The sequence below is a fragment of the Vipera berus genome (assembly GCF_964194415.1).
Source record: "Vipera berus genome assembly, chromosome: 17".
Taxonomy (NCBI): Eukaryota; Metazoa; Chordata; class Lepidosauria; order Squamata; family Viperidae; genus Vipera; species Vipera berus.
The window spans coordinates 2403687-2419555 of NC_138220.1; the positions used below are offsets into that span (position 1 = coordinate 2403687).

Sequence of the window (15869 nt, forward strand, 5' to 3'; positions counted from 1 at the left end):
CCTTGAATGCATCTTTTGTCACCCGTGTCGGAAATCCTGAGATGCCCATTTGGGTCTGGGGGCATTCAGCTGTAGCCCCCCACCCCCACCCCGGAAGAGCTAAGGGCACCTTCTGCCCGGCCTCCGTTACCGCATTCGTCTTTTTAAACAATAACGAAACTTTAGGAGGTGTCCATAGATACCGCACCGGATGCGCACACACAAACACACACACACACACACTCACACACATACACCATTCATTGGGGGGGGGAGTTCAAATTCACCTTCCTGCAGTGTCTCGGTTCCCACCGGGCAGAGAAATCAAGAATCAGCGTTAAGCCCCGGGGTAGAGGAAGGGAAGAAGGAAGAAGGAAGGGTGAGAGAGAGAGAGAGAGAAGGGAAGGAGTGGAGAAAGGGAAAGAAAGGGAAGGAAGGAAGGAAGAGGAAGACAGTGGGAGAAAGAAAGAAGGAAGATAGGAAAGAGAAAGCGATAAAAAGAAAGAGAAAGCCAACCAGACAATCTGCAGCCATTTAGTGACCCCCGTCAAGTGCTGTTTACTGTGATTATTTACTGCAAGGAAAGGCCCCCAAATGAAGGGAAAACGCAGCCTGCTTTTGTAACCCCAGAGGCTGGGTCCCCTCTTGGCCTCCGCTCCTTCCCATTAAGCAAATAAGCCTTTTTTTCCCCCCTGTTGCTGGGCCGTCCTCGGGTGGAGCCGTGCCAGCAGCCATCCCTTCCTTAAGGCAGCCTCTGCTTTTTAGGCTTCCTATACCTGAGGGATGGATCGCAACTCTCTTTCCCCCCCTCTTCTCTCTCCTTCTCCCCCCCTCCCCAATTTAGCCAGAGTTTATTATTATTTCAGTGTGGAGCCCAGCTATATCACATTATATCCCTGGCAGTCAGGAAGACGAGCCAAAATCACATAAAAGCCCCTTCTGTCGGCCATCAGCTTCACATTGGGGGTGTGTGTGTGTGTCTCAGCAGCTTCTTCCCAGGTGACAAGAAAGACTTCCTAGCTGTTTCTTCTCTCTCTCTCCCCCCCCCTTCTTTTTCTGGGCTGAGAAAAGAGCTTTGCAACCGGCTGCCTTGGGTGGGGTCTTAAGGAGCGGAGGGGGTGAATTTGGGCAATTGGCTTTTTTGGCTCATGGTTGGTGCAGTGTCCTTTGTAGAAGGCACTGGGTTTCAGCACAGCGATGGGAGGGAAGGAAGGAAGGAAGGAAGGAAGGAAGGAAGGAAGGAAGGAAGGAAGGAAGGAAGGAAGGAAGGAAGGAAGAGAGAGAAGGGGCATTCCTGAGTATAAAGAAATTAGTGCACATGAAATAAAAACATATGGAGAGGTTTGAACAAATCTATCTGTTTCAGCACAGAAGCTTTGAAACACTTGCTCGAAGAGAGGCTGGCATTTTTGCAGAATTTTTTTTTTGCAATTTTTTCCCCCCTGCGCTGACCTCTTAAAGAAGTACAAAAATAGGGAAGCAGGAAAGGAGTTACCTTTTGCTTTTTTAAAAAAAATTCCATCGAAAACCCAGATTTAACCAGCCGGCTGCATTTCCAATGCACAATCTGTCTTTCCTTTTTTCACAGTCTGCTGTAGAGATCTTAAAGCATCCTGAAACATTTCTTTTTTTAAAAAAAAATATTATCCCTGCTAAAAATCCCCATTGTGGAATCAAGAAAATTTAGAGCAAAATTTAGAGCAAAATACCCTGGGCATAAAATGAAAGCGTTCTTTGCAGAGATGGATAAACTAGCCTGTTTCTAATATATCTGTACTAATATAGATTTTTTTTTAATCTGCCATTCTGCATAGGGGAGGGGGAATCTTTCTGGAAAGGCATATAGAAATCGCTATGCATATTTTATATTTTAAAATCGTTTAAATAGAGCCAATGACATAAAAAAATGCACAATGTGTATTTTTTTTAAAAAAAGCAAGGAGTGTACATATCTCTTCTGGGAAGTGATTAGGTGATTTTTGTACGAGAATCTGCAGAAATCTCTCAAAAATTCTTAGGTTTGTGTGTGTCTTACCTTAGGCTCAATTTCCTTTCCTTTCCTCCAGTGCACTTGCAGGGCACCAGGTTGAGCAAACAGACTTTAGAAGGGGGGGGAGTAGAATTGTGCGTTATTTTCACGAAAGGCTAATATTCCTTTCACTGCACAGATTTTATTTTGTGCCTCTGCGGAGTTTTACCCCTTGCGCTCATCTACAAACAATACAGTAGGTTTTAAACGATATCTTGAGTTCTAAAGATTTCCATAGCAAGCGATGAGAAAAAGAAACGGGGGGGGGGAAATAATAATATCCAGAGCCCGGAGGCTAAACAGCAAACTGTCAATAAATGCCACGTTGTGCGGTCTTCAAAAAAAGCAGCGTTATGGGTCAGCGCATCCGATAGTGTCTCAAACATTTCCTGTAGTAAATGAAACAATTATTTTTGGCAACTTGCATTGATTTTAGAGTTCGTACACTTTCTCCCTGTGTGTGCGTCCATGCAAGAATGTGTGCATCTGTGTCTCTGTGTCTTTGTGTCTATGTATATGAGTTTGGATACACAGGTCGTCCTCGGTGTAAGACCGCAGTTGAGGCCAAAATTTCTGTTGTTAAGTTCTGCCCCATTTTTTGACCTTTCATGCCACCGTTGTTAAAGTGAATCACTGCAGTTGTTAACTTAGTCCCACCGTTGTTCAGTGGATCTGGCTTCCCCCATTGACTTTGCTCCCACAAAAGGGGATCACATGACACACACCCCAGGACATTGCGACCGTCATAAATATGAGTCAGTTGCCAAGCATTTGAATTGTCACTTTTTTCAGTACTGTTGTAACTTTGAATGATCATTAAATGAACTGTTATAGGTCAAGGACTACACACACACACACACTCACTCTCACACACTTATATATAAGTTATATATATATAAAACTTTTATATATATATAATTTTATATATATATAAAACTCCCTTTTTACAACTCTCTCTCTCTCTATCTATCTATCTATATCTATCCATCCATCTATCCATTCCTATTTCTGTCTGTCTCTATCTATGCATCCATCCATCTATCCCTATTTCTGTCTGTCCATCCATCCATCTACCATCTATCTATCTGTCTATCTATCTATCTATCTATCTATCTATCTATCTATCTATCTATCTATCATCTGTCTGTCTGTCTGTCTGTCTGTCTATCTATCTATCTATCTATCTATCTATCTATCTATCTATCTGTCTATCATCTATCTATCTATCTATCTATCTATCTATCTGTCTATCTATCATCTATCTATCTATCTATCATCTATCTATCTATCTATCTATCTATCTATCTATCTATCTATCTATCTATCTATCTACCTACCTACTTACCTACCTACCTATCTACCATCTATCTATATTTATCCATCTATTTATCTATCTTATCTAATCTATCTATCCATCCATCCATCCCTCTCTATCCGTCTCCATTCCTAAAGCCCTTCTCCGTTCATATCCTCATCCGTGTCTTCACGAAATCGGGGGGGGGGGGGGGAAACCTTGCAGGAACTTCTATTAGCCAATTGTTTGTCCCATCGATCCCGGTTTGGGGTCAGGAGGGAGGGAAAAAAGGGGAGTGGGCGAAAACTGCAGACAGCCCTGGTGTTAAATTATTAACTAAACGTTCTCATCCTCCTGAGACGTGTTTTCTTTAAAGAGCATCTGGAGGAACGGTGATCTTTTATGAAATTAATAGCCGGGGGGGATGTCATCAGAGAGCCAACACAACTCCTGAAGCAGCTGAGATTTGGGGGGGGGGTTTGGGGGGGGAACGAGATGGGAAGACGCCTAGCTAGGAGGAAGCGGGGGGGGGTGTAGCCTGTTTATTGTGATTGGATTTATTATAGTTATTCGTTGAATTTATTAAACGGGGACGGAGAGAAAAAAGCCCTCTAAAGATCCACCGAAGGAAGAGCACGACTCCCCTTCAAGTGAAGATCTGGATTCTGCACCTTCCTATTTCAGCGTTTCTCGTCCGCTTTCGTGGAAAATGATTGGATTTGGAAGTTTAAGTTTGGGAAGTCTCCTGGGGGGGGGCTGGAGGGCTGATTTTAGTGCTGAATACGAACCAGTCACCAAGCGTCTGGGTTTTGATCACATGACCACGGGGAAACTTCAAGGGTCATAAGAGTGAAGAATGGTCCTAAATGCCACTGTAACTTTGAACAGTCACTGATTGAAGTGTTGTAAATCGAGGTATAGTCCATAAGTCTTCTTTTCTTTATTTCTATTTTATTCTATTCTGTAATTCTATTTTATTCTGTAATTCTATTATTCATTCTATTCTATTCTGTAATTCTATTTTATTCTGTTATTCTATTCTATTCTACTCTACTCTACTCTACTCTACTCTACTCTACTCTATTCTATTCTATTCTATTCTATTCTATTCTATTCTATTCTATTCTATTCTATTCTATTCTATTCTATTCTATTCTATTCTATTCTATTCTATTCTCAAGACCCATCTTCCTGTTCTCCTTTCACCTCTCCCTTACCAGCGTTCTGATGCCAGGGTGGCGAGCAAAGTTGAAGGACCCCCAATCTGGTCACTTTTGAGTCCTCTTTCTGACCTTCAGCAGAACTTCTGATTTATCCCGGAGCTTTGCCGGCTTGGTTTATTATCAGAGTCAATTTATACCTTCCATTTATTTCACCCATGATTGACTCCCCAACTCTTAAAATGCAGAGAGAAAGATTGGACTCTTGTCTCAGGGAAAAAGAAGAAGAAGAAGAAGTGGGGGGGGGGGGAGAAAAAAAAAGCAGAAATGTAGATGGAGGAAGGGCAAGATAACGGGTGCCATAAATCTGTTAACGGAGTTGATTAATCTTGGGAGTAACCTTTGCGATGCTCCGTGGAACGATCCCTTCTTGATAAAGTTAGTGGAGGAAGAAAAAGTTCAACGGGGAGTTTCTTTCCTTTGAAATCAACTTTGCCCGGTCTAACAACATAAGATGTCCCCGACTTACGACCATAGCTGGCGATAACGGTTGTAAACCATGAGCGTGACATTTTCTCCTCATGCCCAGCACAATTCTCACAATACTAAGAAAATTTCCCCGTGGATTTCTTTTACGTTGGGCTCCTTGGACACCTCGTTCTTTGAGCAAACATTCAGAGTTACGACCGGGCTCCCCCAACGGACTCACTTAATGACCGGCACGTTCTCTTGACCACCGCAATGTCTGCTTGACGGCCACCAGGTCAGCTTCATCATTGCTGGAAGGAGAAACTCCGGTTAGGCGCTGACTTGCTTTGCGGCGCTGATGGTTTATGACCGCGATGGCCCATTACGATCGTAAGTTAGGGACATCTTATGTGGTTAGTGCAAGATACACCTGGTTCCCCACCCCTTCTTCTTTCCCACCCCTCTGACGGCAGAGGGGCACAAAATTGCACAGCGAGGGTCTTTAAAATAAAAAAAACCTCATTTCTAGGCAGGGTGGGTGGGTTAGAGCATCTGTAAAATCTTCTGTGGATAATTCAATTAACCAGGAAGACAGTAGACACACACACACACACACACACACGGTTGTCTACTGGAGCATCTTCCACTCATTGGGGGGGGGAAATGTCAGGGGGGCACGTCTTGCCCCCTCGCCCCTCGGAGGGCAAAGGATCTGGGGTGCACATCTGTTATCTTAATTTCTTGCCCCCCACCCCACCCAACCAAGCACACGCATGCCCCCAAGCCCCTTCTTTTCCTGGGGCGTGCCATTCCGTGGGGTTTTTGAGCCATTGCACCGATGCCTCGAACCGCCAAGCAGAGGGGAACAAAGTAGAGTTCATATTTATGCCCGGTGCCAATTTGTGATGGTAGGGGGGAGAAAGGAAAGGAGGAGACCAAAAGGGTTACAGCCGGCAAGGGAGGGGGCACATTGTTTTCCCACTTGCTCCCCCCCCAAAAAAAAATGTACGCGGCAGTGACATAAAGCCATCTCTTGCTCGAACGCATGACTCAGTTCCACACTGAGTTGCCTTTTGTTCCTGCCGCAAAGAATGCACAGCTTCTGCCTCCTTAATGGGCCATTTTCCCTCGCAAAATATAGCTTTCGGGGAGGGGGGGGAAAAATGGGGGCCGGTTTTGGAAGCAGATCCTCGCCGAGGTAAAGGAGGGCTGGCCTCCCGCCGTTCGAAGTCTACCTTTCCTTTCAGTGGCCGAGCATAATAGGTGGAAATGAGCAACATGTTCCTTATTTTATTTTTCGCACGCTTCACCTCCGCCCGCCCCTAAAAAAAAAAAAAGAAGAAGAAGATGAAGAAAATAACAATAATCAAAGGGACCTTTTTAGGACCACCTCATCATTTCCCCCCCCCTTTCTCCTCCGAGGCCGAGAGGATAAAAGCTGCATTTTTGCAAAATTAAAACGGATTCAACTCTGTCCGCATGGCCCCCCCCCAAAAAAAATCAGCCTTTGAATAGGCGCCGAGGGAGGGGAAAAACGAGGTGTTTGCGGGGAAAATTACAGTAACTATTCTGGAATTACAGCAGGTCCAATCAGGGCCTGTTCGGGAGAGAAGGGGGAAGCAGAGCCCCCTCCCCAACCCCCGATAGAACTTTATATTTATAAATGTTATAACTTCTTTGGGCTTTGAAAGGGTTGACCCTCTCCATGGTGGGCCGTGAATTTGTCTGCCAGCTGAATTCCGAGAGGTCTTCGCCGTTTCTCTGCCAACAAGGGACGGTCCCCGCCGGGAGATAAGGACGGTCAAGTCTTCTGGGCCTGCAAGTTGTCAGAAGAAGGAAGCGTCCCCGCAGACGATGAGTGTTAAAAGGTTGTGCTGACGTGGTCGCAATCTCTTAATGAGGTCATTGACCAGATCGCAGCAGCCTTCTCGCCTTTGCTGACTCCGAGGAGAGGAGGGTTTGACCTTAACCGTGAACACCACTGTGTGCCGAAATGCAATTTTCTCCTCCGCTCCCCCCAAAAATGAAAAAAAAATAAAAATCTCTTGAAGGTTTGTCTAGAATGTCACCGGGAAGATACTTCGGCGTTGCTTTGATTTCTTTCGACCAACATCAAAATCTCATGAAGGCTTTATAAAGCCTTCAGTAAGGCTCCACCCGGAACACATAGCCTCCAGTTTTGGTTCGCCCCATTGCAAAAAAGTTGTCCAGACGTTGGAAAAAGTGCGGAGAAGAGCGGCTAAGATGAGGAAAGGCCGGGCAACTGACTCATATTTATGACGGCTAGGGTCGTGCGATCCCACTTTTGCGACTTTTTGACGAGCAATGGGGAAGCCAGGTTCACTTAACAAACTGGGTTAATAACAACGGCAGTGATTCGTTGAACAACGTTGGCCAAAAGCGAACGGGGCAAAATTCGTTTAGGCCCCGGTCTTGCTGAGTTGAGTACCATCGTTCTAGAGATCTATCTGTAGCCAGACAGATATTTTCATGGGGATATTAAGACCATCCCAAGGAGAGAGAATTGGTTAAGTTAGACAAGCACCAACCTGACTCACTCTGTGCATATTTACGGCTCAGGCTGAAACACAAGGAGAGTGTTGGGCAAATTGCTCCTGTTGTGTCTTGGCAAGACACAAAACAGCTGTTCTTCCTCCCAAGGACCTGCCTCTTGGCTTGACAGTCACAGCAGATGGTCCTTTGGAGAAGGTCATCCTTTGCGTCTCTCCCGGCCCTCAAATTTCATCCTTTTGGTCCCCAGGAGTCTGAAATCCCAAATACAAAATTCAGAATATATCTTACAACAGCCATATATGAGCAAAAGGGGGAGCGCCCTTTTTAATCAGGTGGAAACCTTTTTGGATTTACAGTAAGTAGATATAGACTGCGCCTCCCACCAGGAAAAGGTGAGAGGGAGAGTGGGAGGGAGGGAGGGAGGGAGGGAGGAAGGAAGGAAGGAAGGAAGGAAGGAAGGAAGGAAGGAAGGAAGGAAGGAAGGAAGGCGAGAGGGAGGGTGGGAGGGAAGGAAGGAAGGAAGGATTTACAGTAAGTAGAGATAGACTGTACCTCCCCGCAAGAACAGATGATTGGGGATTTTGGAAATAGAGGTAATCCTCGATTTACAACCGTTTCACTTAGTGACCATTCAAAGTTAAAACAGCCCCGATAGAAGAGACTCAGGACCGTCTTTCAGAGCTATGACTTTTGCAGCATCCCCGCGGTCTCGTGATCAAAACTCAGAGCCTTGGCAACTGACTCGTACTGATGACGGTCGCAGTGTCCCCGGGGGGTCACGTGATCTGACCGCTAAAAGTTGGGGGCCAGGGAAGTGGCTTGGCCTCCTCCTCTTCCTCGGCCGAAGGGGTGGGCAGCCTGGCGCTTGCCCTAGCTGGCTTGGCCTAGCAACTCCTCTCCGCCCGGCAGCAGACTTTGTGATTAAGTCTGCAACCCCCCCCCACCCCCACCCCCGCTGTTTTTAATAGGCCTGTAGACTCAACCGGCTGATGAGAACTAAACAACGCAGCTTGCTCTCAAATACTTCCACTGGAATCTCCTAATACGCGATATTAATCATGGCTGTCAAAGCGGTCAGGAGCCCAAGCATGTCCACCCAGTGGGCTGGAGGGGGGAGGCGGGTCCCGGGGGCTAGGGTGGGAGGAGGGGGGAGGGAGGAAGGAAGGAAGGAAGGAAGGAAGGAAGGAAGGAAGGAAGGAAGGAAGGAAAGAAAAGTGGAAACCACCTAATCCACTGTATGTCAGCCTTAGTAACTTAGCAAATTCTGGGAGTTGAAGTTCCTCCCAGATGTGTTCATGGGGGGTGGATTTGAACCTGGGATCGGCTGTTCCTGAGGCTGAGCCTTCGAAAGTCACGGTTCTTGTGTGTAAGAGAGGCAGGGAGGGAGAAGGCAGGCAGAGGAACCTCTGCAGCCCCCAATTTTCATAATCTGCAGAACCGAGCTGCTCATTTGTAACTTGAAGGTGAACCCAGCCTTCTGTCTTCCCAGAGATCCCGTGTGACATATTTCCATAACATTTTAATCAGTTTTATCCTAGATTCCTCCAGAAAACTCTATGCTTGCTGATGGTCTTGCTTACCTCACACTAATAGCATGTGTAGCAAATCTTTTATTTGCAATTTCTTCTGAGTTGGAATTCCAGCCCCTCTTCCCCCTGTCCGTATTGATAAACTTCATAAAGGTTGTTCTTCCCTTCCCCTTCCTTAGAGTAATAGGGCTGGAAGGGACCTGGGAGGTCTTCTACTCCCACCCCCTTCTCAGGCAGGAAACTCTATACTATGCTGTCCAGTCTCTTAAAAACTTCCAGTGTTGGAGCATCCACAGCTTCTGGAGGCAGGTTGTTCCACCGGTTAATTGTTCTGAATGTCAGGAAATGTCTTCTTAGTTCTTCTCAGTTGCTCCTCTCCTTAATTGGTTTCCATCCATTGCTTCTTCTTGTCCTGCCTTCAGGTCCTTTGGAGAATAGGTGGACTCTCTCTTCTTTGTGGCAACCCCTGAGATCTTGGAAGGCTGCTATCATGTCAAACCCCCATGATGGAGCTCCACCTGGTGTTTCCTAGGTGTCCGTTGACCCAGGACCTCTGAGGCCCGAAGGTCCTCTTGCTATCATGGCTCCCCCTCAAACATCTCCTCGTCCTTAGGGCTTGGGATGACAGCCAGGCCACCGCAAAAGCCATCCATTGTGGGCAGGAGGACCAGCCAACGCGCGAGAGATCGAGTTGCATTCTTGAAGCCCACATTCATGGTGCCCTGGGCGGTCATCTCCCAGTTGCTACACAGAGGCCCTCAGTTCTCCGTTTGTTTTTCGTTGTTTTTTCCACCCACCCCGAAGGTGTCCACGTCTTTTTTCCAAAGCGGAACATCTTCAGAAGGTTACCCGATGCGTTAGTGATGTTCCTCACCAATCCAACCGACCCAAGGAAGACAACAGAAGAAAGGCACAAATCATCCGTTGGGCAGGGTGGGGTGGGAAGACCGTTTCCGTCGATTCGTGTTCCTCGCAGCAAAGAAAAGACGGGGAAAGAAATTGTTTTGTGTTTGACGTGCAGGGAAGATCCAGCCTCGACAATTCAGCCAGTGTCTGGATTCACAATGTCTCATTCAGCAACACAGATCGTCTTTTATGCGGCAAGATGAGTGCGTGGGACAACGATGCTCGGGATTGTTCAGGACAATCTTATTCTGTAGTCAGCAGAAAGCAGGAGGGTGGGATATTGACCCACACACACACACACACACTCACAAAGCCACCCATGCACCGTGACAGCGTTGTCATTTTTTTGTGCTTCATTTCTCCCCCGCCCCCCCCCCAGCATCTTAATTCTCTTTGTCCTGCCTCGCCCCCTCAACGTTTGGAAATTTGGGAGAAATAACCACTTGGCACAATCTCTTCCTGTCATCTCATCCTTTCTCTTCCTTATCTTCCCTCTCCTTTCCTTTCTTCTGTTTCGTCCCTCGGTCTCCATCTTGCAAGCCCTGGCACCGTCGTGAGATTCCAAATAATGGTTAAGGGTCAACTCCTTTCTCCAGGGTGCACCCACAACCTTTCCACTGGTTGATTGTTCTCACTGTTAGGAAGTTTCTCCTTAGTTCTAAGTTGCTTCTCTCCTTGACTGGTTTCCATCCGTTGCTTCTTGTCCTGCCTTCGGGTGCTTTGGAGAATAGCTTGACTGCCTCTTCTTTGGGGCAGCCCCTGAGATATTGGAAGACCGCTATCATGTCACCCCTAGTCCTTCTCTTCATTAAAGAAGACATTCCCAATTCCTGCAATTGATATGTTGTCCCCTAATCAGAACAGAACAGAATAACTGATTTGGAAGGGGCCTTGGAGGTCTTCTAGTCCAACCCCTGCTCGGGCAGGAGACCCTACGCCATTGGGTGTCCAATCTTTTCTTAGAAACTTCCAGTGTTGGAGCACCCACAACTTCTGGAGGTAAGTGGCCCCACTGATTAATTGTATCAAGAAATTTCTCCTTAGTTCCAGGCTGCTTTTCTCCTTGTTCAGTTTCCATCCGTTGCTTCTTGGAGAATAGATTGACACAAACACACACCTTCTCTGTGGCAGCCTCTTAGATTTTTGAACACTGGTCTCATGTCAGACTGGTCCATAATTTGTTAGAATTTTCTTATTCTTTTTTCCTCCTTTTTTTTTTGACAACAGAGATGCTATTTTCTCTTCTTCTGAAGCTCTTTCGTTCTCCGGGACAGTACCCAACTTCTTGTCCCATCATCGCCTAGTTCCTCTCCGCTTCCCAGATGCCATGAATCCAATTCTGAGCCCTTAAGGCACTTTGAAATCAAGAGAGAGAGAGATTCCCTCTGTCTTTCCAGCTTCCATCCTGCCCCCTTCCCTCGCTTTTCCTGGTTGGAGAGGACCCTCCCGGTGGGAACCGAACGGCGCATCAAATGCTGGAGACACGGAGGACCCCGGCTCGGCTGAGACCTTGCCTTCATCTTTTGCTCTTAATTGGCTTCAGGTCTTGGAGCTTGGCCAGGGGATATGTGTTTTTTTTCCCCTCTTAAAAAAAATAATAAAATAAAAAATGCAGAAAGCAAAATCCAAGGGCCTCCTCGTTAGGCCGGGGGAAAAAGTAAATTTGCATGACAGGCTGGCTTCAATTGACTGTCAGGTAGCCCCGCTTGTTTTTTTTTTTTCCCCATCGGGGTTGTTGCGCTCCCCTCGCTCCCTTTTGCACACAAAGTCCCCTTTGTCGAGGCGCAACGTTTTTGCCCCATAGAACCCAGGCCTAGAGAAGGATGTCAGGCCTGCATTCTAATAAATAAATCAAAAACACTTCAGCCCTCCAGGAAAAGATTCTTCATTAGACACCCTCCTTCTCTTTTCTTATTTTTTTTTTCAGCCCCCCTCCCCAGTATGCCAAGCCGAGTTTGCATTGGACCCCGTCCAGGAACCCCACGGCAGGCTAATGGGTGTCTCATCCCCCCCCCCACACACACACACTCCCCCACCCCTCTTTTTTTCGCTCTCTTCCCCTCCCACCCGGGATGGACAAAAGACCTTTTCTTCCTTCTCTGGGGCTGAACAAGTTTATCCAAATATTCTCGGCTTACTAGTCGCCCCCTTTTTCGGAACTGATCGACGCCGTTAAAAAAGGACACTTTTGTGCGTCTTGCAAGGGGGAAAAAAACCCGCACGGGTGGGGACCAGGAGGGATGGGGAAGCGCCCACGAGGCCGCAGGAGGGGGTTGAAGGAGCAAAGGGGAGGGGGACCCAACGGGCGAAAAAAAATCTACACCAGGTTGCCCTTCGCCGTGGACAAAGTAAGCTCTCTTTATTCGTCCCGTTCCCAACAGTGAACCTTTTCAGTCACATGACTTGCACGTTCGTTTAACGACCATTCAAAGTTACACCGCACTGAAAAAAATGGACTTGCAACAGGTCCTTGCCCTTACAACCATCACAGCACTGCTTAGGGAGGGCTGTAAAGCATAGTGAAGCGGTCTATAAGTCTGAGGGCTATTCTGTTCTGTTCTGTTCCATTGCGTTCTGTTCATCATCTATCTATCTATCCATCCATTATCTGTCTGTTTATCCACCCACCCACCCATCCATCCATCCATCCATCTATCATCTATCTATATCTATCCATCCGTTCATGTTCTACTTATCTATTCATCCATTATCTTTCTATCATCCGTTATCTATTTATCTATCCATCCCATTGTCTGTCCATCCATCCGTTTATCATCTATCTATATATCCATCCATTTTCTATCTATCCATTATCTATCTGTCATCCACTATCTATTTATCCGTCCATCCATCCAATGGTCTGTCTATCGATCGATCGGTCTAATTTAAACACCATCCATCTCATTGTCCAATCAACTCTGTGCAGTTTATAGCTACAAACCTCTTATGCCCCAAACCTATTTTGTAACTCTAAACCAAGATACCTGCAGGGGGGAAAAAAGAACCAGACATTGCTTTGCATCTGTCTGTTTTTAACCAGGTTTGGGGTAAGCAGAAGCCTTCAGGAGCTGCGTCGGTAATAATAATGATAATGATAATGATAATAATCCTCCACATTTGGAGAAACAGGGTGGGACCCCAGCAGCCACTGGTGTTTTTATATTGGCCTGAGCGGGAGCCACGAAACCTCATAAAACCTATGAATGATGCATCCTTGGAAAGCTATAAAAATTTATGGAGGAAAAAGCCCAGGTGGAAAGGCCTGGGCCTGCTCCCTAGCCGGAGAATTCAACCTGCGGCCAGGATCTGCTTTTGATAACCGCTCCATCTGGTCCACAGAAGCCCAACTAAATTGTTTCAGCAACAGCAACAAAAAACACCCCTCTGTGGCCGGGTGCTGCCTTTTTTTGGGGGGGGGGAGATTGTCTCCATTCACATTTTACCTCCTAAGCTGGCGAGATTTGCAGGTTATGAGCGTAGCGGGATGAGAAAGCTTGCAAGGCAGTTATGGCGAAGGGACCCTCAAAAGAGGAATGTCCGAAAAGGTCACTTGGGACTTACGACCTTTGTGGTATCCCCACGATCATGCGGTCAAAATTCAGACGCTTGGCAACTGACTCGTACTTACGACGGTTGCAGTGTCCCGGGTGCACATGATTCTCCCCTCCCCTTTTGCGGCCTTCGGACAAGCATCGTTGGTTAGGAGTTTGGTCAACAGATCGTCCCAGGCTCTGGAGGTTTTTAGGCAGAGATTGGACAGTGCTTTGTCTGAAATGGTCTAAGGTCTCCTGCTTGGGCTAGAAGACCTCCAAGGCCCCTTCCAGCGCTTTTATCCCATGCTCTATGTTCTAAGATGGCCGAGGAACACTTATCAGATATTTAGCCTCAGAAGATGACTGAGGCAGCCTTGCTGTAAGCTGAAGAGTGCTCCTTGGCCAGAGCACCCGTCTGAACGTTAGACCTCAAAGCTGGAAGGAAAGTGGATCTGATGCTGCCTGGATGACAAAGTCAGTTCTGGTGCTGGGAACAGATTATTAGGAATTTTCAGAAGGGACATTTTGTGGACTTCCAAACCCCCAAAGAATTGCTTTCCTTTCCCGGAGTCGATTTTTTTGACCCGGTTTTGCAGTTTGCTGAACCTCAGAGATCGGTTCGAAAAGTGTGTGTGTGTGTGTGTCACCTCCTAGGTTGACATCCGTGCCTCCGACTCGCCAATCAGCTCCCCGTCGCTCCGTGCATTGTGTTCCTCGGGATTTTTTTTTATTCAGTAGCCCTTTCTGTAATCAAGCTTGGAAAGTTATCCGTGCACTTGAGAATATCCGCCTGCCTTTCTGGAAGGGCAGCCCCCCCCCTCCCCCAAAGAATCTCTTTCAGTCCTTTTGTGACACTGCGTGAAGTTCCCTCACCTCTCGCTTTTTGGGAAAGTTGAACAGGAGAGCCCATGCAAGCCACTTTTCAGAAGGTCGATGGGTTGGTAAGATGCTCCAAGAAGATCTTCAGATCTTTTCCTAGATTTCTTCCAAGTTGGGTTTGATGGTTCCAAAGCTTCCTGCAAAATTTGTGGGGTTCCTGTTGCTGACTTGCCTACAATTATTCCTCGATTCTCTCTCTCTCTCTCTGGATTTCTTCTCATCTCAACCTCTCACAATCCTCTCTTGCAGATTGGCGAGGAGCTGGACCTCAGCAAATTCTGCATGGATGCCAACCCAACGTCCAGCGGGAACTGGTTGAAATATATCCGGGTCGCTCGCTCGAGCGAAGAACAAAATTTAGTGGTGTGTCCCGTTAATGACCAGGTATGAACTTTTGTGCATGTACACCCCTGGGCCCAAGCATACACATGACGCAGCTCACACATTGAGCTACATCCTGGTTTGTTTAACCAGGATTTACTGGTAGAGCTAGCACTGACTGAAGTCACAAAGTATGGTTGAATGTGAACCCATGCTTGATGAACTGGGGTAGAGAATTCATTCATAACTCTATAGGAAGGCCTCTTTTTTGGAAATACATTTTACATATATTTAAACTCAAGAGGGGAAAATGTGTATTGTACACTTGTTTAAGGTTGTAAAAAGGACAGTTCATTTCAAAAAGTAATCCTCAACATAACAATATTTCTCAGGACACACTTGGATTATCTGTTCCATAATCCCACATTCAGCCGGATCAATAAATTGTATAATAATAATATTGGGCCCATAAGGATGCATGATGATGATAACAACAACAACAACAACAACAACAATAATAATAATGAAGAGGAGGAGGAGGAGGAGTAATAACAATAACAGTAATAGGTCAGGTTCATTGATAATCGTGCAATAGTTTTTAGAAAAATTGGTCTTCTATCACAGGCAATTGCTCGAGGAATAAATCTAAGTAAAGATATCCCTGAGTTGTTAGGAGATGAAAAAAGAGAAGAAAATTCTCTTCTAGAGAAATAAAGAAGAATAAAAAATATGCAAGGTTTATTTCAGTAGCCCCAAATTCAGCTTTAACTGGTAAACTCTGCCCTCTGGTGGGAGAACCCCCCCCAAGAAAGAAAAAAAGGCATACAGTACAATGTCACCAGTGAGAGCTTTTTAAAAAAACTTTTTAAGTTCACCCGCCAGATTTTTCCATCTATTAAGTTAATATTTGACAGACTGTTTGGCTGTATCGGGAAAGATGTGCCAGAATGTATTGGCTTTAAAGAAGAAGGGGGGGGGGGAAAAGTAAACACAAATCAGGAAGAAACAATAAGAGTTTTGTGCCCATAACGGGGTGGGGGGGGGAAATAAAAGTTAAATGGAATACTGTTCTTTCTGTTTGCTGCAGGATGGTATGTATTATACCCTGAATGAATCTTTCTTTAAAGTGGAATATGTGTGCATTCAGCCTAAAACCAGATTTGAGGCAAAGTCAAGCAACGCCGCCACCACCAAAAAAATAAATAAAAAATAAAAATGATGAATTTTCAAGGCCTGTTCGGAGCAGGCGAAGAGCCG

The 15869-nt window shown here is 46.1% G+C and overlaps 1 protein-coding gene across 1 annotated transcript in view; it reads left to right on the forward strand.

Annotated features, from left to right (window-relative positions):
* PRDM16 (PR/SET domain 16) overlaps nucleotides 1-15869 on the forward strand; it is a gene marked incomplete at its 5' end in the record, with an annotated part of 172859 nt that overhangs the window by 144472 nt on the left and 12518 nt on the right. The window contains one exon of the mRNA XM_081341093.1: nucleotides 14541-14675. Within this exon, the coding sequence (XP_081197219.1) occupies nucleotides 14541-14675 (135 nt within the window). The remainder of the gene's footprint in view (nucleotides 1-14540; nucleotides 14676-15869) is intronic.